A 24,329-nucleotide genomic window follows, 5' to 3' on the forward strand; every position below is an offset into this window, starting at 1 on the left:
TATACATGCAGCTCTTGTAGCCATCTGTGATAAATGTGGCTGGGCCTATCTATCCACTTAGGCAACTGAAGTGAATTGTATTTACTATTTGTTACTTGGAAATTCTTAAAATTTTGAGAAAATTTTATATCAGCTACTTAGCACTGAAAGTTTCTAGAATGTTCTGGAAAATTGGTAGATTTCAAAATCATTACTGAGCACATTTTAGGCACATATGCTGAGAAACAAAAAAAATTGTAAACAACAGATATTTTAAATATTTCTTTCATGGAAAGGTATCAAACATTCCAGTTTATATAATACAGACTGGAAATTACACTTAAATTATATTGTCCAATGTTCCAGAATTTTGACATGCATCAGGCCCATTTTTTTACTACCACCTCATCTTAATCATATAATGTGGTTTTATACAATTGATAAACCTGTCTGGTTTTGAGTTCATTCTCACTATGTGGCATTTTAGACAAGTGTTTTGCTCTAGCCTTGGGCTGCCCAAAGCCTTGTGAGTCGATTTGGTAGATGGAAACTAAAAAAAACCAATCATGTGCATGTATGTTTGTGTCTCTTTGTCTTGATAGAGTGTAAATGAGCGTCACTGTTTGTACCAGCAGTGTTGTTTATTTTCCATATTCTGCGAAAGCATGTCTGACCATGAGGAAATATTACCTTACTTGAGAACAGATGAGGGTTGGTGATTAGAAGGGCATTTGGTTGTAGAAAATCTGTTGCATGGAAGCATAGAAAAGTGGATATTAAAATGATGATGATGATGATATAACTCTTGCGGTCTATGATTACAAATGCAGTCTTAATCAGATGTGAAAAGGAAATTCAATTTGATGCTCATTGTAACATTACTTAATTTGAGTTTTCCAGTTGCAGTCTTTCCTATTTACAATTACTCCGGCATACATGTATGTTGACAAGGATGACCAAAGATGTCAGCAAAATTAATATATATTACAGTACAAGAATGATAAATACAACAAACATTAGATAATGCTGATTTACTCCACTGTTTGTCTGTGTCTTAGAATTCCAATCATATCCAGATTTTTCCAGCCTTTAATATTTCATTTTGTTGATTTTTCAGGTGTATATGGCAGAAATATGTTTGTTGTTGCCTAACCATTCCTTCATCTGAACAGTTGTGGGTTATGGCTTAGTTTTGAATTTCCTCTGCCACTGTCCAGGAATTGAGCTTTATTTTAAACAGCAGGTCATGGTTGCTTTCTCCATGTGCTGGTGTATTACCAGTATCACAAGTAATACATATACTGGAAACAACTCACCAAATAAGTAATCTGTCATGATTACAATTGCGGCAGGAAGTACTTGAATTTGAACAATCCATGAAAGCAACTGCAAACAATCACTCCATTCCTTTTTGTTCATGCCTTTCATGACAGTGTATCTCTGCAATTGTTTCCTGGAAAATGAAAAAGAAATAGTCAGTTGGTTTCAAACTCAACAGGAAGAGTATGGTTAGATCCATCCCTTCCCAAGTTTCTTTTAAAATATCAGTTCCATTTCTGTTATTGGGATTGATTCTTATTTACTTTTGCTTCTTATTAAGTTAGTTTCCTGCAGCCACTTGTAAACTCACTAAAATTAATACTGAAATTTAAAATTATGAGTTCAGACAAAAAAAAGTTTGCTTTGAAATCTCTTGGTTTTAATTTTGACCCTAATGTATAGCACACTGAGCAAGTATTTTCAGTCACAACCATGACTGAAAATGGGTTGGTGGAAAATGTACAGAAGCTTGTCAGATGGATAGTAATTGTAATTGTTTTTGGAATGTAGACTTTTCTGTCTTTTGGATCAATATCATGAATTGCTTCTCAAATGAATCCAACAACATCGTGAAAAATTATGACTAGTGTCTGTTTTTAAAGCAGTTTGTGTGAATATTCATAAATTTACAAACCGAGAAAATTGGGAATGGCTAGTAGTAGATGCGGGTTCAATTTCTACTTTAATCTCTTTGTTCAGTTATTGTCACACAGTGTGTGGTTATGCATATGCCTGTCTAATGTACTAATTGTTAATTTTTCTTTTTGAAATATTTTTTAAATTTTAGCCAAAGAGCAATCTGAATTAACAAAAGAATGTCCTATAAAGCTCCATAACAAAACATCTGCAATAAGCATTAATATCAAAAGTAGCAGTCCTGTTTCAAGTCCAGGCAGTCCTAAAAGTCCTGGAAGCCCTACAAGCCCTAAAAGTCCGGGTAGTCCTGGAAGAACAAGTTCTGGCATTACTTCCAATACAGGCATTTCACCAAGTGAAGAGAAGTCAGTTGTTACTAGAAAGGTAAACCTTTACATCATCCTTGAAGAATATTTTTAAAATTAGAAACGCATGATTAGCATTTTCAATGTATGGGTGTGTTGCACACGTCAGTTACCTCCCTTAAACACTTTAATACATGGGTACATGTGCTTAATTTCATAATTAACACAGTTTTCTTTCAACTCTTCCCTGTCACTTTTATTTGACATCTACCGTTTTCAACAGACTGACTTTTTTTTTTTTTTAACATTTTCCTTTTTACTTACAAATTTTCAAAAACCTTAAGCTTGAAATCTCAAAAGCACTTACTTTTAGTCTCATTGAATGTCAAACAATTTATATTGTGTGTATCAGTAGAAAAGGCACCTGGTCCATTGGGAATCTCCACTGCTGAGTTGCTTAAAATATCTGGTAGTGTGGGAGATGTGTTAGTCACCAGATTGTACAGGAAAGTGCTCTAGCCAGTGACTGACATTGCAATCAACTGCTGCAAAGGATAATGGAGATGCATTATGGGAAGGAAACCATAGAGGTGTTTGACCAGATTATGAAGCAAGAAGAGGTTATAAGTACAATTGTTTAGGAAAAGAATATAGTAGCGATGCAATTTGAGTTTGTGCCAAGATCATGCTATCCTTCCAATTGGACAGCTGCAAAAGTATTTAACCAGGAATAAGACTTTATATCTAGCATTAATTGCCCTTGATAAGGTCTTTGCTGTTGTTTTCTGCTGTGTGATGTGATGGTCACCAAGGAGGCTTGGAGTAGATAAATGGCTTGTGAGAGCTGTATGATCCATGTACAGAATTGTAGTTAGTAAGGTGGAGGTGCACTTGAGCTCAGTCTTCTGCTCCTTTCTGTTTATAGTCCTTCAATCCATATCAGAGGTGTATAAGACCTAGTTTTCAAAGCTGAATCTGCAGTAGAATTAGAATAGAAATTCCAAATGCAGGAACAAAACCTTGGATCCAGAAGTCTCAGTGTGAATTTAGCAAAGACCAAATGTATTAGTGAGTATGAAAGAGGATGGAACTCTATCATCAGGGAAATGGTTCTGCTTGACTATATATATATAATAAAATGAATGCTTTATACTTGGTAGCTTACTGGTAAATCACGGTTACTTTCACAGTGTTTGTTATGTATATGGTAAATGAAAGATGGAAGGTACGAGAATTTTTATTAATAACACAGTAAATTGTTCCAATCCTGTACAACACACTAGATCAAATAAGCCAAATAACAGATATAGGAATCCTGATGCCCTCTGGTCCAACCCAATTTTTGGTTTGCATGTTTCAACCAAGATTGCTGGAAAATTTTTTGCTGCTTTAGACAAATGTTTTCCTAAATCTAATAGATACCATGCTTGTGAAGGTATCCTATGCTAACTCTACTAATTTAGAGCAGCATATGCACTGCATAAACAATAGTAAAATGCAACAACAGTTCAATAACCCATCTACTGGATCTAGCAAACATATGCATCTAAATATCAACAAAGATGTAAACTTGAATGAAAAGAACATTGGAAAATGAAGTCAGGACTGCTATATATACAAATAAATATAATAAATGCTCATGCAGAGAAAAATCAAAATGCCCATTGATGAACCTCTGTATAAGTACAAATCTTGTATATAAATGTACTGTGTACAGAAGGGGTGGGCCGTATGCTTACATTGGGCAGACAGCTGATTCATTTAAGAATTATTATCACAACCATGTTGCCGGCTTCAAGTGAATCAGTAAGAGATATTCAACATCTTTGGCCAATTTTGTGTGGCAACTGAAGGAAGATAAAATTAAGTATAACATAACTTGGTCCATAGTAAGGCATGCAAAACCATACAATATCATTTCCAGGAGATGCCAATTCTGCTCAGAGGAATCCCTGTCTATTCTGTGGACTAATGAGAAAATCATTCATAGAATTTTTGAAAGACTCAAGATGCCTACATGCACATAAATGTACTTTTGCACAATGCAGTGGGAATGAATTTGAGTAACAGTTAACATAATTTACTTTAGGATATGGATGAATTAAGTTTAGCTTTAACCTCCCTATTCTTATAAACACCAAGTGGCTATTTAATTTGCTGTGTGAACATGTGTGCACCAAACCACATGTGCATATGCTTACATCTTAGTGGATGCGTGAGTGTGCATGCAGCTTGTGCAAGGGCATTTATACATCCTTGTCTGTTAATGGTTATTTTTAATACCTTTCTCACTGTATTGTGTGTTCGTTTCTTTTTTGCATCTATTATTTTATTTTTGATCTTCTTTATAAATGAAGATATATCTTTTGTTTTGCTGCTTTTCTTTACCCAAAATGAGAAGGTACATTGTGGAACTGTTATTTTAACAAGTTATATATATCTGTTTATCACCCTTCACACATCTTCACTGTTGGATGCTCCTGAACCAGTTGTTAAATATTCCACCCATGAGAGATTGGTGTTAGATATTTCGGAACAATTGTCGTGATTAATAAAAATTCTTGTACCTTCCATCGTCTTTCATTTACCATATATATATATACTACAATTTACTAACAGCAAGAATTACATATGAACTACACATAGGAGGAGTCTACAATCCATTATATGTTTTGAGGGAAATCTAACAAACTTGCATCATTTTTCAATGTATCTTGGGAGAAAACAACAAATCAATATATATCATGATTGTTTTATGTCTGCCTTCCATACCAACATAGGCTCCCTGCCAATTTCCTTGACTAATTTGCGTCCATATGCTTAGAATGTTCATTTGGTTAGGTTAATCTTTTTCATGGCACCAGGACTACAGAGGTAATGTTTTCAATAAGACTAAAAGGTTCTCTCAAAATAAGGATCTGAAAACAAACGAGAGTTCATGTAAATTAACAAGAGTGTACAATTAGTTTGATAGTATATATTTATCTTCAGTTCTGAAAAGATAGTAGCCTATATATTAGCTATTTCACTGGAACTATTGTAATGTAAGCAATGTAATCTAGTTTTTATTTTTTTGTACAATTTCTGAAGGTGAAGAACAGAGTGGATTAATTGAAATATTTCAAAACAATTTATTGGATCCTAATACTGTTTTTTTTTAATGCTAATATTTTATATATTGTATTACTGCTTACAAAGTTTATCAATAACTACTGTCCATTTAATTGTATTGAAAATTAGGGAATAAAATGTTTATTTATTTGTCTTTTCAGCCTGGTTTGATAGGAGGATTAGTGGATTATCCAGATGAAGATTCTGATGAGGATGAGGAGGAGGAAGAAGAGTCAGAAGTCACTGCGCCATCATCTAAACGGCCACGATTGGCGACATAAAAATTAAAATTTTGGCTGGTATTTGCTGTGTAATGATTGTTGGCTGAAGTGGATAAAATGAATAAAAATGAACCTTACGATAGAGAAAATACAGATGAATGGCCGTAAAGATAATCTTGTTTCTATGGACCAGCAGCAGATATTTAGTCAGTTGAATATTTTAACTGGCTCTGGTAGTAAGAAGGTACCTCAATGCAGCAATTAGCATTCCGCATTCTAAATTCATGATGTCAACTATAACATCCAAATTACCCATTCATGCAGACATCTTTCTAGTTCATCAGTTATCAATTTGTAGCCACTGTCAAATGGAACTGTATCCTCAAACTAGATATTGAAGAAAAAAAAAAAAGAAAAAGAAGCAGCTCATGAATTGAACTCTTTCTGCTGGATGTTTTTTTGCATTAAAATTAAGTTTCCTTGAAATCATAGAAAGAAATTTCTAGAATAGAACGAATGAGATATGATTTAGGACATATATTTGAGGTTTAAAGGAAATTTAGTTGCTCATTTAATACACACACACACACACATATACATATACACACACTATATTCTTTGGTGTGGTATACTGCCACTTCAGTAAGAAGGGTTTTGTGTTGTTACTGCTTTGATAGCAATATGATGCCCATCTCCACAAAACCATTCTGGCTTTAATCTCTACATTGAACAGCAATTAAAAAAATATATCTTATAGGCACAGCTGCATCTATTCTAACATTAAAAAAAAAAGGCAGCAAAAATTGAGGGTACTGTTCAGTTTGTACCAAAGCAGTCAAATTATGAACAATTTTGACAGAAACATGAGGTCTATCAATGGCTAGTTATTGTTTACATACAATCTCATTTCATTCAAAGCATAGAACATTTTTTTAAATCTTCAAAAGAAAAAAAAAGAAAATAAAAATTTTAAAAAACCACCTTTAAACAAACAAAAAATATAACAACAAAAAAAATGGTAAAAGATGATTTTTGTTGTACATTAAATTTCTGTATGATAAATTAAAAAAAAAAAACAATTTGGGTCATGCTTTATACATAGTATGTTGGCCCATAGTAGACTGTACTGTGTAAGTATTGTTAATAAAATGTGTTAATTGTGTATTGAAAACCCCATTTCTGGCATTTTTGCCCCAATTTTTCATCCATTATAATAAATTCACTAAAAAAGTTTCCTTCATCACCATGTACTTATGTAGTTGTTCTGCCACAGTGTGCGAGACTTTTAGGCAGGGTATGCAAGTAAAAATGAGTGGAGTCAGCATTGAGCCGTGGCTGGACATTCCTTCTGCTTTGGTCTGCTTAATGGACATAAAAAAATTTTTACCAAAAACAAAAAAAAAAACAAGGGTGGGGAAACAAGGATGATAGTAAAAAAGAGAGAGCCCCCACCCAAGGAAATGTATATATTTTTGATAAAGATTGGGAAAAAAAATAAAAACAAAAAAACAACAAAAGATAGGCTGTCAAGTGAGACCAAACATTTAGGTCTTGCTTTTTAGCAAGATATGTCAGGTCTATTAGTAAAAAGGGAATTTTTATCTTGTAATCCTACTGTTGTTAATAAATGCCATGATATAAACAAAAAAATAAATTTGACTGAACATCTTTCTGCCTGTCTTTTGTATTCAGTCAAAAGTTCTGGTTGGAGGGCAAATAGTACAACCGGTATAACCTCATCATCTAATTTTCTATATTCTACATGAGTTATATCCCCACTCAAAACTCATTTGCCTCCTTATTTCTGCAGGGAAATATTTCAGGAAATTTGTTTCGAATTTATGGCTTTAAATATCTCTTGATTACAATCCAAAACAGTCCTTTTATTTATTGTGTTGGTCCTTGGTTTTCTTTTTTATTAATTATTCTTAAAATCTGGTATATATGGTAGTAGTTCAAAAAATAATTTGCTTTAGTGTTATCTTATATAGTATGACCAATTTATGCACATTTTGGTTGGTGTCTTGTTAATATTTTGTTAAGATAATAGAATAACTATAAAAGATGCTATACTTCAGTAGTTGCTTTTTTTTTTTCTGTTAAAATTTCTAGTAACATATTGGGCTTAATTGACTATAAATACCTTTCTCCAACAAAGATTGGCTTTATAGTGAAGATATTTATTGCTATAATTATAGAATACATTTAAATTTTATTCTATTTATTGAAATTCCGCATTTTATAATTGAGATACATTCATCATTGCAAGGTGAACACTAAATGCTTTATTCTATAGTTCCCTTGTCTAACTCATCTAACAATAACCATGCCTTGGATAATCTTCAATGGTTATGGTACCACCTCCATACATGTGTATATGTCTTTTTTTTAGGGGGTAAGGGAATTACTCTATCATCTGTATTTATATTTTCATAAAAGTCTTATTTGCTTCAGTGGATTTATGTAGAATAATATCTGGTTTTTATAAATATCAAGCTGAAAACCAATATTATTAGTTTTGTTGCTACTTCATTTGATAAAGAATGTTGTCATTAGACTCTGCAACATTTAATACAACCGGATTGCTTTCAATGGATGTTATATTTTGCTTGCTTAAATATTTTGTTAGAAAGTACATTACAATTGTATGTCAGATTAAAGTCATTATTTGTATATTGCAATGGTGTGGGCAAAATATATATTTCATAGAGAAATGACCTTAAGTAAATTTAGATGGTTAAATATTGGAAACAGTTCTGCAAAGGCTTCACAACATCTGAAAGTAACATTAAACTATTTCTGATTAATTTATATAAAATTAAGCTAGTGTTTTCAAGTATGTGACTATTTATGTGGTGGTGGGAGCGTGAGAATCATAGGAAAATTAAAAAATGAAATTCTCATTGTTATCTTGGATATGTAATTTTCTGTTTTTCAGCTGAAAAGCAACTTATTATCTTTTGGACATTTGACATATATTGTAACCAAATTTTTGTATTCAGAATTCTAATCTCCGATGTGAATGCATATTTCCTATGTTTTGAAGTAAGTTGCTAATGTAAATAAAAATGTTGCCTTGACTACAGGAGACACCAACCAATAATGGGTTGTCTTTTCAATAGAAAGCTGCTCTTTTCAACTCTAACTTTATTTTAATGTTATTTATAAAATTGGTTAGAGAGATAATTTTCATTCACACTCACTATTGCTACAAATTGCATAAGCCCTGCTCATATTTTCAAGAAGATATGTGGAAAGAGTATATGCAAGTTCTGTGCCATGTACTAAATCAAAGTACTGCCTTCAGTTTTAATGGTGGTCTTAAAGAAGTATGCTTGGTTAGTTCAGACATGCTTGCATTACATATTAAGTGTGATTTGTAATGTAATTTTCAAATTCTATGGCAAAATATTCAAACTTGGCTCTCATATAAACGAAACATTGGAAATCAATATTTATTTTCTTTTAGAAATATCAAATTGTTCATTATATGTCATTTAATTAGAAATATAAGTTATTGAAGGCATGAATTTTTGCCTGTTCACTTTACTCTCCTCATGTGGGCTCAATATATGAATATATATTTAGCTGCTTCTAATTTGAAAACGACTGACTGTTTAGGTTGGTGGCACCTGTAGTCAAGGCTCAACAGCCGGGTGAAATACAAGAAATTTTGCTTGCTTTTTTTTTTTTTAACTCCCCTTTATATGTTTTTATTTTAAATTTTCTAAAATTTGCTCAACCATATCAAGTAGGTCATCTTTTTTCATAGAGTAATTACTTTCTTTCCAAATACATTTCAATTTGGAAATAATTTTCTGAAAAAGTGATCCTTTTGGAATATTGCGCGCTAGCAAATCATAGCCAGAAACAGGAAATTTCGGTGGATCCCAATGGTCAAAATTCTTTAATACTTCATGTTTACCATTGTATTTCAGTAGTTCTTTGATGTAAGATTTGATATTATGTTCTTTTCTGTCCATTAGTAACTGCTGACAATAGCTAATGGTATCATCTGTAGCGTTCAGTTTGTTTCGTTGCTGGATAATAAATGTCCCTTGTCGGAGCTCATCAGTTGAGATTTTTACACGACTTTGGAAATTCAACAGCTGTAATGAAATTTGTTCAATTGAAAGTGAAAGAGATAAATGTAAGAATTTAGATTATTGAAAAGTTTTAATGAAGCAAAGATTTCTCTATAATTATGCCAATGAAACTTCAAATTTTTTCTTATATAATGCTAGTATGGCATTCAAACCTGCCATCTGGCCTAAAATTTGTATTAAAAGTTAAATGAAACTAACAACCACTTGACTGTAGGAAGACTAGTAGTAAATAATTATGATAAGGTATGAATAAATATATTAACTACAATAAATACTACAGATAACATGCATGCATGGCTGTATGGTTAAGGATCACATGGTTTTCAGTTCCGCTATACTTTGGACAAGTCTCTACTGCTTCAGCTCCAGGCTAACCATGTGAATTTGGTTGACAGGGCTGGGAAATGTGTTCTTGAGCAGAACGCTTCATCTCATGTTGCTCTGCAATCACTTTGATATCCTCAAATGTGGTGCACTGTGCACCTGTTGAGGCAATCTCAATTGATAGGAGTGAGCTTAATGTACAGCATGTACATTTGATCACTGTGAACAAATTTGTGCAGGTCGTTCAGCAAAAAACTGAACACTTATGTCATTTTCAACAGAAGATGCCATCATATATGTGTGTATTTGTGCTCTAATAAGGTCAAAAACTGAATAGTCTTGTTTTTGTCATTTCTCCAGTTAACAAATTGTCTACTTTGTGTCTTCAAAGATTTGTGAAATAAGAAATCAATTGCTTGAAAAATAAGGGTGAACAGTTAGAAGGGGCATCTGGTTCTAAAACTGCTTGAATAATATATTGTCTAACCCATGCTAGCATGGATAAATAGGTGTGAAATGAACACTCACTGCAGCATTCAAACTGGACTAAATCTGCCATATAGCTTGAAATATAACCATTGCATGAATAAACAATGAGATTCACAATCTTTTAATATTTAAACTGACCATATCCAGCGCAAGTTTTTTACAATAGAGATCTCACACGGGCATGCTGATGACAGTCAAATCTAGCCTTCCACACCTATCCTACAATGTCATTCTCAAAATAAGCTGTCATATGAAAATCTCTTAGCTACAAGATAATGCATTTTTAACTGAAAACAATGTAAATAAATATTCAAGAGTCCTGAATGTTAAAGCATTCCCTTATCTGGAGGTTATAAATCTAATGAATCAAAGCTAAGAAAATTGATTTTTATTGTAACGTGCTTTGTCTTAGTGAGGTGGTGGATGGTGGTGCTTCTATGCCTTGGCAATAATGCTAGAGACTCACAAGAGCTCCCTTAATCCTTTAGCATTCAAACCTGCCATATCTGGCCTAAATATTCTAGTTTTATGTTAAAACTGGTCATATCTGGCCTTTCACACCTATTTTACAATGTCATTCTAAAACTAAGCAATCACATCCTGGAAAGTCTTAGCTACAAGATAATGCATGATTAATTCAAAACAATGTGAATAAATAAGCATTACATATGACGAGTAATCTGAATGCTAAAGGGTTAAATTGCATTTAGGCTTTGAAAGGTAAAATATTTTGTTTTTCCTACATGTATATGAAGTAAAAAGGAGTGCACTAGCTATATCTCACACCTGTGATAAATATAGTTCATTCCATAATCATTGATAGGTGTTTGATCAACCCTATTGACTTGAGGGAGAAATGAGAATTGTTTTAAGTAATTTTCTATTGATACTAACAACAAAAACTAGGTCGCAAAATAGGTTGGCTATCACAACAAAAGAGGAATACATAAAACATTCTGTATTTTACACATACATGTATATTAGCTATCACAGTTATGACTACTCTGGAACACTTCACACAGTCACAAACATACTGTAGAGTATTGCTGTTTCTAAAAGTTCTGTTTAAATGGTGTTTCTTTACAATAACAAGAGCCATGTTATGTTGATTATATCTCATTACAAAGTAAACCCTACATATGTATACCCCACTTAGTCTCACAACTACAGCTTGCTCACCCCAGATCTACCACCAAATTTCTCTAAATCCTTTATCCTCTCAACTAAAACATGCATCTCATTTTCAAAATTTATTTACTAACCTCTCATTCTGAGACTTACTATTATATTAACATTTGGCAATGCTTATTTTTGCAAAATAGCATGTGACATTGCATGACGCTTTGATGTGTACTTATTAACTACTGAAACAACAGGCTAGTGTTAAGAGGTTAACAAATCCATGCAAGAGGATGGTGGAAACAGCAAAAATGTTCTAGAGATAGAAGACATGAAAACAACATTATAAAAAAACTACAAAAGAAAAAACCTCTCCAAAATATAAAACTTTATGTAATTTACTGATGTTGTTTAGACCTAGATCAACCATGACTGAGTGGACCAGTATATTTATTGCTCCTATTGTATAGATAGTTGAGTGTAATTTAGGAGAGATGTAGCTGCTAGTTTTAGCATATTAAATCATCATGAAAGTTCATTGGTTGGCTCAAATTGTATATAGCAGAGATTCTTGAAATGAAGGTGAATTAATATGACTTATAGTGATACTTTTTTTGTTCATCATATAATTTCAGTTGTATTTAGATAAAATTTTTGTTGCATATGGGTGGTCTGTTAGATATTTTATTGAATCCTGTTTGTATACATGCATATATCAAAACAGGAAATTGGAAAAAATTTTTGGTATTTATTCGCCTTTTTTTTTTTTCAATCTGTTTTGATATGCAATTACTCTGCAAAAGATATATTTTGCAGTATCTTTTATGCATACTTCAAACAAAAATAATATCTACATATGACTTAAAAGTACTAGAAAAAGCAAATGTGCTTCAAGAGGAAACAGCTTGGATTATAACTCTAGCTATATTATACACACACACACATATATTCTTGGTACTTCATCGGTTATGATGGTCAGTGTTCCAGTTGATCCAATCAATGGAACAGCTTGATCATGAAATTAATGTGCAAGTAGCTGAGCACTCTACAGGCATATGTACTCTTAACATAGTTCTTAGGTTTAGTATGACACAAAATGTGACATGGCTGACCCTTTGAAATACAGGTCCTATTCATTTTTGTCTGCTTAGTGGGCTGGGAAAATGTGAAATAAAGTGCCTTGCTCAAGGACATGACGTGAGGCCAGGAATCGAACTCACGACCTTATGATCATAAGCCAAATACCCTAACTACTAAGTCACACACCATATATACATACACATGCATGCACATGATTTACTTTTTCAAGCCAGCATATTTTCATGATAATTTTGAGTTGGTTGTTGGGTCATGTCCATAAGTAGCATTTTCTCTTATGTTTGGTATAAAGTTCATGATTCCAAACCGTACAAATAGGCTGACGGTAATTCTACTTTGTAAACCTTGTCTTCAATAAAAATTACTGTTCCATAAATGTTGATAGATTTTTCCTAATGCAAGATTTGCTTCTGCCTGTGTTGACAAGCATTACTATATTTATTGTCAGTTAAGTGAACTGGTTCATTCTCTCGAGATAAAGGTTATAGTTCCTGACTGCTTCTGGATTCTGGTTAATCTTGTTTTGATTGAATGTTCTTCATATTGGTTTCAAATTTTGGCACAAGGCCAGCAATTTCGGTGGAGGGGGGAGGCATGATAATTTGATTAAATCAATCCCAGTGCTCAACTGGTTCTCATTTTATTAACCCTGTAAAGGACAAAAGGCAAAGTCAACTTCAGCTGAATTTGAACTCAGAATGGACGAAATACCACTAAGCATTAATAGTTCTGCCAGCTCGCCACCTTGTTTGTGTCTTCATATTGGTATTCAGAAATGCATTTAGAAATAGTGAAACTTGATGATCTGTTCACACTTTGCTTGTTTTGAATCATTTTTAATGAATGACAAGGGACTGGGAGATGTAGCAATTTGCTGTACTTGATAAGATGTGTCAAGCTAAGTAAAATCACTGTCTTCCACACATAGGCTTGTCCTTTCAGGTGCTGGTGCTACATAAAAAGCACCCGGCACTTTGTTAAGCGGTTAGCATTAGGGCATCCAGCTATAGAAACCCTTCCACAACAGACCCCTGCTATCTAGCTCCATGTCAAACTGTCCAACCCATGGAAAGAGGATGCTAAACGATGATGGTTTAGTTCTAGTTTTGTAAAAATCAGTATGGAAACATACTTCTGTATGTAAATATCTACATCTCAGATACTACTTCAAGCATTGCAAAATAAATGTTGGAGTTTGGATATAAATGATTTAATTCAGATTTGGCAATAAGTTTTCTTCTGATGATAGGGCACCCATTACATTTTGGTGAATTTTTATAGACATTCAAACATTTTAACTGTCCATAATTCTTCAGGTTTAATATTGTTAATACACACACACACACACTCTCTCTCTCTCTCTGGCTGGGTAATCATGTACCTTCTCTACAGCAAGACACCTGTTTCTGTCTTTCATCATCTGACACAAGATCACCTCCTCCAATGCCCCTTCCCCTCTCAAAGATTCCTTGTCTTGTAAGTTACTTGGTAACCCTGCCAGTGGTGGTGCCATATAAAAAAACACCCATCTGCCCACACTGTAAAGTAGTTGGCATTTGGAAGGGCAAGCTGTAAAAACCATGCCAAAACTGACCTTGCCTGTGCTGGTGTCACATAAAAAGCATTCAGTTGACTCTGCAAGGCAGTTAGTGTTAAGAGGGGCATCCAGCTGTGAAAACCAGAAGTCTGGTGCAGTCTTTTGCCTAGACAGCTCCTGTCTACCCCATACCAGCATGGAAATAGGACAAATGATGATTTGTAAGGTCTACAAATAAATACCCAGTACATTTTCTTAAGAAGTTGGCTTGATTACAGTAAAATATCTGTAACACCAGTTGTAAGGGTATATTTAGGTACTTAGTGTATTCAGTATGATCACAGCAATGACCAATGAGAGATAACGGAGAAGTTTCTTCTGTACTTAATACATACTCTTCAATCAGTCATTTTTAATAACACCAAGATATTAGCATTAATGCACATTGTATTATAGACAAATGAAAAGTTTCTGACTAGACTATGGATATGTGGTAAGAATTTTGTTTCCCAACCACATAGTTCTGAGATAAGTCCCACTGCATAGCATCTTGGGCTAGTGTCTTTTACTATAGCCTCAGGCCAACAAGAGCCTTGTGAGTGGATTTGGTAGATGAAAACTGAAAGAAACCTATCTCTCTCTCTCTCACACATATATGAGTCCCCAACCATTGTTTGACAACCAGTCAACCAGTGTTGGTTTGTTTACGACCCCATAACTTAGTGGTTTTGGTGGCCTCTTTTGAGACCAACAATAAATTCCAGATTTAAAAATAAAATACTAAGATCAATTTGTTTGACTAGCCCTTTAAAGTTGTGCCCCAGCATAGCCACAGTCCAAGGACTGAAACAACATAAAGATGAAAAGAAATACATACCCACCCCCATATTTCCAGATCTCAGTACTGGCTATCACAATGCATAGTCATTCACATGGTAGTATAAGTGCTTTTTGCACTTACACTCCCATGCTTGTGATTCCACTACAACTCTTAGGTGTCTATAGCTTATATTGGGTACAACATATGGAATTTATACCCACTCCCTTTTTGTATATTGAACGATACCATTTCCCTGAAGATACCAGGGTCCTGTCTTCTTTCCCACCTAAATCTTTGATAAGTTTACCTTGAAGCCTCTCAATTCCAGGTTTAGCTTCTATACCTGGAATTCCTTCTATTTCCCTATAGAGCAATGAGAAATTGATCATCAGCCGATAGGAATTCCAATAGACTGCCAGTATAAAACTCCTGTGATGGCCTGTAGGAATATGATGAATAAATGAGAACTGAGGGCTGAGCATTGATAGACTTCTATCCTCATGCTAAATTCACTGAAATCGTTGGCTCTCACTTTACTCACTGCATCTTTGACTGTAGCTTACACAACCATGAGCCACTTGTCTACACCTAGTTTCCTTACAGACCACTAAATGCAACCAAATGCCTTCTCAAAATCAGTGAGTGCCTGGAATAGTGGTTTACTTTTAGCCAAGTATTTTTCCTGCAGTTGCCTTCTTAGGAAGATTACATCCATGGTACCTTCCCCAAGCACAAAGCCAAATTGCATTTCATCTAGGGCTACTTTGCCATGAATCAATTGTGTTATGACTTTCTCCATGTCCTTCATAACTTGATCCTGTGGTTTGATTTTTCTATAATTGCTTCTTTCTAAGCCGTCTCCTTTGCTTTTATAGCAGTTTACAATGATACTGCTACACCAGCCATTGGGTAAGATGCCATCTTGTATAACCTGATTATCTATCCAGGTGGTCATCATGTATCCTACCTCATCAGATATTTTGAGTTCCATAATAAGTTTCTATGGTCTTTGGTTATTTCTAACTTGCAGAGCTTCCAAATAAACATAATGGTCTTGTAATCAGAGTAAATATGGATGTCTTTATCTAAGAAGGACAACAGTATCCATAAGTTTTTTGCAAGACTCTATGGCTGTGTGGTTAAGAAATCATTCTTATTCCAGCCATGTTATTCCAAGTTCAATCCAGAGGAATGGTACCGTGAACATGTAGCTTCTATCATAACCTTGGGTTGTCCAATAAATATTTTGTGAATGGAATTTGGTAGATGGAAACTGCTGGCGGTTCACTGCTGATGTGCATTTGCAAAGGATGCAAACAATGGCAAATGCTCTTTGTTGTTGTTGACAATGACGATGATGATGATCATCACTATTATTTAGCTTCTGTTTTTCATGTTGGCATGGGACTGGAACTGACAAGCTGGAGAATTGCACAGGCACCAGTCTGTTTTTGGCTTGGTTGCTACAGCTGGATGCCTTTCCTAATGCTAACTACTCCATAGAATATAGTGCAGTGGATCTTAAACTGGGGGGAGGGGAGTCATGGAGGGTTTGGGAGGAAATAATTTATTTCATATATTTGAGGGATTGTATTGCTGTGTCATGTATTGCAGCTGCTAGTGGTGTCATGAATGTATGTGCTTCACTCTTGCTCTGTGAATCCTGCAGCACTTTGTGTTTCAAGACCATTACAAAATTTATCATAGGGGTCAGAGTAATACGTTGGAGAGCCTCAGGGAGTAAGATGGTGAAAAAAGTTAAGAACCACTGATGCAGTGGGTGCCTTTTATGTGCCACTGGCACAAGTGCCTTTTACGTCTCACTGGCACAGACGCCTTTTGTGTGTCACTGGCACTGGCCATGGCCATGACTACAATTTCACTTGGCAGCAAATTGCGAAAAGTATGTCACTTGTCATTTGCCTCCATAAGACTGAACATCTGAAGATCATACTGCACCACCTCATCCCATATGAAGTAATCTTTTGTGCTGTTTGTTTTGTACCAAAATACAGACACTCGTCATAAACACAGTAATCTAGTGATAAGCCTTTTTAGAAAACTAATTGACAACATTATTGTTCACCACTTGCTTTAAAAAATAAAGTATGAGACATAGATTGTTGCAGTGCAGCAAAAAATCTAGTCAGTCACGTTATAAAGAAGTTCAATAATAAATAAACATTTGTTATACATATTACTACTATTAGCACAACATTAATTACTTCGGCTAAATTCACAAAGGGAGCTGCATAAGCAGTACATACAACCATTTTAATTAGCAAGGAAGTCTTTACATACTTGTTGAACAGCCAAGAAATTGAAGAAAAATCTTCCTAAAACACCAGCCTACTGTCTTCAAAAATAGTTTATACTAATGTTGAATATAATGTCAGGAAAGCAGACAGTAAAGTCAGAGCTAAAATACTGGTCAAACAATAAATTTTCAGTGGAAATATTTCTCTCAGCAAGTGTGAGCACTGTTAAGAGACTGACAGAAGCTAAAACTCCACACAAAGTGGCTTTTAAACCATTACAGAAGGTAACTAGTGCCTTATAAAGTTTTCACGATACACAAACTCTACTAAACACACACACAATAACATTTACAAATAATCCATAAAACTATGCAAAAAAACAAAACAAAACATTGACAGCAACAATGACAATGACAAACCAGGAGGTGCCATTATTGCCTTTATCAATGTCACAGGTCTTTATCAAATACATTTAACATTAAATATTTTGCATCATTATGATTTAATATCTCTCCCATGCTGGTAATGGGTTGGATGGTTTGACAGTAACTGGTAAACTAGCGACTGCACCAAGCTCCACTGTCTGCTTTGGCATGGGTTTTACAGCTGGATGCCTTCTAATGCCAACCACTTTACAGAGAGGGCTAAAGAAATAAATTTCGTGAACAAGGACACAAAAATCTGAAAATTCTGCAATCCCTCTCTTACTCTTCTTCTTCTTCCACATCATTTCTTTATTTCTCATCTCTCTATAGTTTTATCATACTGCTTCTCCCTACACTCTCTCTTGTATTGCCACTTAGCACCTCCTCCACCTTGATTCACTCCTCTTTCCTTCACTTTCCCCCAACCCAAACTGATATTCACTACTGACTATACTTCCACCTGTGTTCACCATCTACTGCAGTCACCTCTATGCCAGTCTCTAATCATCTGTTACTCCTCTTTCACACTCGTGAACTTACCAACCCTTCCTGTCTCTTTTCTTTATTATATTTGTACCTTAAAGGTACGCCCCAACACCTCGTAACCACCATATGTTCTCTCTTTCCAGTTCAGGTAGTCTAGTATCATCATTACAAAAAGACACCTGAAGATCCTGTACCTGTCCCTCGATCATACTTTTGTTTCTTAACACCTGGCACAAAGCCACCTCTCTCAATATTACACCTCCACTAAATCAAGGAGCCTTGTCTTGTGAGTTACATGGTGACCTTACTAGTGCTGGTGCTACAAAATCGTAAAAGTACCCATTACACTGTGTAAAGTGGCTGGCATTAGAAAGGGCATCTAGCCATAGAAACCATGCCAAAGAAGTCAGTGGAGTTCAACACAATTCTATGGCTTGCTGTATTCTGTCAAACCATCCAGCATGGAAGATGGACATGGAATGATGATAATGATGATGATGAGGAAGTCTAATAAGGCTGAAACATGTTGTCTTCATCAGCTGATAGTATTGAAGATCAGCAGGTCCACTCCAATCTCAAAAAATTTAGATCAACTACCCACTTTCTTGGTTTTAGATTTTAAATACCTTTTTAAGGAGTTTTTCATAACTAATTGCTTCCACTCAACTATATAGTTAATATACATCAACATAATTATATTCCCTTTATACATAGATCACTCTCAGTCTTATTAAATGAGCAGAATATGATCTGCTGAGGAGGTTTAACAGCAATGAAACATATCTGTTGCTTTAACCATTGAAAGACTAGTTTTCAATTAACATAATCTTTCGGAGTTATCTCCCTTGCTTACCGTTACTTTTTTTTTTTTAAACACACACAGAAGCAGTGTTTCTTCACTAATTGCATAGAAAATCTTCGTCAGTCTAAGTTTTTCAACACATTATATTACATAGGTGAGACTGTACTGTGTCTGTATAGAGTATAGAGAATTCTTCCTGAAATATTTTCATGCAGCCCTAGTTTTGATATACTTAAGACTGAAAACCTTTGACAAAAGCCAAGCAAATATATGAAGCCTTGTAATGTAAAACCTGTCAAAAGAGTTGAAACTAATATATTTACCACTCAGTAAATCTGGAACTAAATACTGGCTTAATAAGCTGGTGAGGATAATCAAAACTTTATTTAATCATTGTTTTGTATCTGTTTTTCAATCTAATACGAGTAAAATGATTTTGAAATGTTTAGTGGGGTTCATTAAAACTAGAGACCTTTCTACTGTTAATCACACTATGAATTCAGAAATATATCTTGTTTTTAGCTGTCAAATGCCTTGCATAGTTTGTGAATAAAAACTACAGAGGAATTAAAAGAAGAGGTGATGGTAAGAGTGACTACATATGTCTTAAATGAAGTAACTTGTTGGGAGTAACTTACCTCCTTGTTTGTTTCTAACAATGCAGTAATTAAAGTTATTGGTGATGGTGACAGTTGCTGGCAATTATCACATACATTTTGGAATTCTGTAATATTACTTGTCTTGGGCAATCCTGAAAAAGATGGGGTAAAAAATACATAAAAGGAAATTAAATAAAATAAAGAAAAAATGTTGACATAAATTTTACTTATTAGTTTTCAAGCTGTTATGAGGAGAGAGATTTCTAACTTATAGTGGCTACACTTATGAATTACAGATAGAAATTAGTGCAAAGTGAAAAAACAAAAACAAAGGCATTTTATGGGATATATATATATATATACAACTATTCTAGTTCTTAACTCTGCTTAGATAAACAACATATTTTTCTAGTTAATATGTATTGTAAATTTATTACTGACAGGAAAATGATAGAGCAATGCATACCAAGTTGTGAATTTGGACACATCATGAACCTACACTCTTTAACATTTAAACTGGCTATATCAGGCCCAAATATTCTACATGTTTTAGGCTCGAGGTGGTTAGATCTAGCCTCTGACACCTACTCTATAATGCCATTCTAGAAATATACAATCAATCATTGAAATCTTGAAGCTACAAGATAATGCATGATTAATTCAAAGCAAGGTGAATAAAAAGTCATTAAATTTGACAGAATAAACTGAGTGCTAAAGGGTTAAAAGTAACTCTAAATATATAACTAAGAAACCCCTGTCAGCTGTGCTCAAGTAGATCTATGTCAAGTCAATAATAAAGGAATAACATAAAGGTACAGTACCCTGGATATGCCTTGAGCCAGTCTAAGCTGAAAATGCATCACTCAATCTGTCATGAGGATGTAAACAAACCAACACTGGTCATCAAGCAGTGAGGGGACGAACACAAAGACATGCACACATATATAGGTGCAGGCATGGCTGTGTTAAGAAGCCTGATTTTCAACCACATAGTTCAGGGCTCAGTGTGTGGCACCTTGGGTGTTTTCTACTATAGCCTTGGGCTGACCAAAACCTTGTGAGCGGATCTGGTAGATGGAAACTGAAAGAAGCCCATCATATATGTGTGTGTGTGTGTGTGTGTGTGTGTGTGTGTGTGTCTTTGTTTCTCCCTGATCCCACTGCATGGTTACTATTGCTGCTATGTTCACATCTCTGTAACTTAGCAGTTCAGCAAAAGAGACTGATAGAATAATTGCCAGGCTTTAAAAAAGTAAATACTGAGGTCAATACATTCAACTAAAAATTCTTCAAGGCATATAAACACACATACGTATACACACACACACACACACACATGCACACAATAGACTTCCACAGTTTCCGGCTACCAAATTCACCCACTAGGCATTGGTTGGCTTAGGGCTAGAGCAGAAAACACTTGGCCAAAGTGCCATGCAATGGGACTGAACCTAAAACCACATGGTTTGAAGTGATCTTCCTAACCATCCACTCTTGCTTGAACCTATAAAGAATATGGGATGCAACTAATTTGTGCATCATTCTACAAATTTATAGGAAGCTGGTCTATAGTATTAGAGAGACATTATTGGTTCTCAAATCAAGAGGTAAAGATAGATTAGTTTATTAGTGGAATAAAATATTAATTATTGTGCAGGATGTGTTATGAAAGTTTGGTTTGTAAGTATCACTAAAATTAAAATACATAAATACAAAACTTACCAATATAGCTAAGTACCCCCAGATGAAACATTGTGGACATCATATCAGCAGTAAGGGGTCCATTCACAATCCTCTTTAACTCCTGCCAGATACGTTCACCGGAAACATCTGGAAAAGAAGAATGCTTAAGTGAAATAGATATCATGTAAGTCTAATAACTTGCTTAAATTTTGTTTCTTTCCTTCACACACACACACACACACACACTGTACTGCATAATATTATTACTATAATGTACACATAAATATATATGGATCTCCTGAGGACCATTGAAAATTGTGTAGTAATGAAATTGGAAGAATGAAGAGAAATTATAAGGGAGATCATTAACAATCAGGCATTTCTGATCTATTGCAGTCTATTACCTGTATCATTGTTATTATTATTACTACTACAAGGCAACATAAGAAGAAGAAGAAGGCAGCAAGAAGGCAGAATTGTTATCATGCTGGACTAAATGCTTAGCAGTATTTCACTCATCTTTATGTTCTGAGCTCAAATTCTGCCAAGGTCACCTTTGCCTTTCGTCCTTTCTGAGCACTAGAATCAACTAGCCCTCTCCTACCAAATTTCAGGCCTTGTGCCTATAGTAGACATGATTATTATTATCATTATTATGATGATGATGATTTCTTTCATTTATAGATATAAAATGTGGGGATTTATATAAAATGATGAAGAAAAAAAGGAATGTAAGTATTTGTGGTATAAAATATTAAGAAAAAGAAATGAAATAATGTATACATAGTATACTTCAATAAAAAGAAAAGATGACAATGATGTGATTGAACTGATACAGGAGGACGTCCAGGGTCAGTTGAAGAACCCCACCATTCAAGAACTCCCTGAACATCAAGGGTAAGTGCTTGTTCCAATTTTTTCTCTTACTTACAAGTTTATACTTGAAGTGGTTGCATCTAGTCTTGCTGTTTTCATCACACACACATATCTTTCAATAAATTCTCTTAAAGACAGTGCTTGTCTCTCATCTTGATTTTCTTTTTCTTGAAAAAGTCAATGAGGGCTCAACGAAAGAGAGAAGTCTCTGTCATACTTTTCAGCCTCACCTACCACACAACTTCTTTTGTCAATGTCACTAAATAAAGAAAACCACCTTCTTTGCCTGGTTAAAGAAGAGATGCAGTGCAATCATCATTATGGACTTAGCTTACAGCTGGATTTGTTCTACACGTGACAACAACTGTTTGATGTAACTGCAGCAATACTAGGACACTGAATGAGTGCATGAAAAACAAATTTGTTGCTCTGTGCACATCTCAGACAAGCCCTTCTGGTGGAACTTCCATGTCTGCAGAATTTACCTTGAACTTATTACACCCCTTAATAGCATGGCTAGGCCAAAGACTTCTGGAAATTATCCATGGGAGTCCTCAATCTTAAAGTACTCTGGAAAAGGCTAGCCAGTCTCCCCAAGTCACATCGAGAACATAGTTCCTCTTCACCTCCACTAATCCACTATAGATTGCTAGAGTGAAACATCCTCTGACCAATTGCCTGACTAGTTGAGGACAGTGAGCACCTTATAGTATTCTGTGTCAAGTGCACAGTCTTGGTTTTTGCTTCACCCAGGGCAGCAGTTCTGTCAAGAAGATGAGCTGCAGAAAGATGTGCCTCATAAACAGTGCCCATGGCCATTCATCATCAAGAAATCTATGCTGGTGGGACATCCACAGCATGTATCTATGCATCAGAAATTATAGTATGCCTAAGCTGCCATGTAGAGGGTTGTGCTAACAAATAGATAACCTGACCAGTAGAAAGTATCTCTTCAACAAGATACTGAATAATGGCCACTCCAATCTGATCAGGTGGTAACTGGGGCAAGGCATGAGAGCCAGGCAGTAAACAATAATGGAGGCAATGCAGGCATTTGGCACCTCTGCTCATCCTTCCAGGGGCAGCTTCCTCTCTTCCCATTTCTAGGTAAGGCTGGCTACCTTGTTCATCACCTTTGCCCAGTTCCTCTCCACCTGGAAGTTAGGATCAAACCAAATCCTGAGCAGTTTAACTGATTCATCAGGCCAGCATTCAATAATGTTGTCCAATGGGTGCGTAGCTGCAAGCTCACTGACTTGTCTGTGTTGATCTTGGCCCTTGCCACTATCTTGTTTTACTTTACAATGGAAATCAGATACTGACCAACTTCGCTTTAGAAGTGCCCAACAACATGACAATGATGTTTGCATACACTGAAATGGCCTTCCTGAATCCCAGTGTGAAAGGGATGAACCTCAAATGTTCCAACTTCTGGAGAAATAGCTCAAGAGCCAGTACATAGAGAAAAGGTGAGAGCAGTCAGCCCTGACTGACTGAGTGTGCAACACAAAATAGTTCCAAGAGATGGCCGTTTACTTTGACCACTAAACAGCTGCTGCTGTGAATTGCAACAACATAATCTCTGAAAACAGGTTCAAAACCAACCAATTTCATGATAGCTTCCAAGTAACAATGGTCAACCCCACTGAAAGCTTTTGACAGAACCAAATTGATCATGGCCCTATGGAAACCACCTTTGATCCTATGATGTATGACATCAAGTAGAGGTTGTTGTGGATGAACCTGTTTGGGGTCATACATATTTATGCCTACCTAACTAGATCACTGATGACAAGTGCCAACCTTTTCAATTTTCACTAACACCTTGGCCAAAAATCTTATACTCTGTGTTTAGGAGAATTATTGACCAAAAATTGCCTATAACATTCTCTTTGTCAGCATTCTTTTTCAACAGTGCTATTCTTTGGCTCACAGTACTAGGAATTCTCCAGTTCTGCTGTCAGCTGTGGTAGATATCTGTGAAGAGGTCATCAAACAAGTCTGGCATTAACTTGTAGAATTTGTAGGGGGGGGGGGAAACCATTCAAACTGGGTGATTTGTTCCATGAGCAACTGCTCATTGACCCCTTATTTCAGAGATTGAGATCCCTTTTTGCAGAACCTCACACTGAGGG

At 35.1% G+C, this 24,329-nt stretch overlaps 2 protein-coding genes across 5 annotated transcripts in view; one reads left to right on the forward strand and one right to left on the reverse strand.

Annotated features, from left to right (window-relative positions):
* LOC115217184 (serine/threonine-protein phosphatase 4 regulatory subunit 3A) overlaps positions 1-6,364 on the forward strand; it is a 56,962-nt gene extending 50,598 nt beyond the window's left edge. For both annotated transcript variants that reach the window (XM_029786813.2, XM_029786814.2), the window contains 2 exons: positions 2,087-2,319; positions 5,513-6,364. In XM_029786813.2, coding sequence (XP_029642673.1) covers positions 2,087-2,319; positions 5,513-5,632 — 353 coding nt within the window. In that variant the 3' untranslated portion in view covers positions 5,633-6,364. The remainder of the gene's footprint in view (positions 1-2,086; positions 2,320-5,512) is intronic.
* The window catches only part of LOC115217185 (CCA tRNA nucleotidyltransferase 1, mitochondrial), a 73,485-nt gene continuing 54,935 nt past the window's right edge, over positions 5,780-24,329 (reverse strand). For 2 of the 3 annotated variants that reach the window (XM_036507521.1, XM_029786816.2), the window contains exons 6-8: positions 21,358-21,465; positions 19,675-19,787; positions 7,675-9,681 (exon numbers count right to left, since the gene is read on the reverse strand). In XM_036507521.1, the coding sequence (XP_036363414.1) occupies positions 9,286-9,681; positions 19,675-19,787; positions 21,358-21,465 (617 nt within the window). In that variant the 3' untranslated portion in view covers positions 7,675-9,285. Of the gene's footprint in view, positions 5,972-7,674; positions 9,682-19,674; positions 19,788-21,357; positions 21,466-24,329 lie in introns of those variants that run through there. The other variant, XM_029786817.2, reaches the window with a different exon arrangement.

Source organism: Octopus sinensis, linkage group LG11 (assembly GCF_006345805.1).
Source record: "Octopus sinensis linkage group LG11, ASM634580v1, whole genome shotgun sequence".
Taxonomy (NCBI): domain Eukaryota; kingdom Metazoa; phylum Mollusca; class Cephalopoda; order Octopoda; family Octopodidae; genus Octopus; species Octopus sinensis.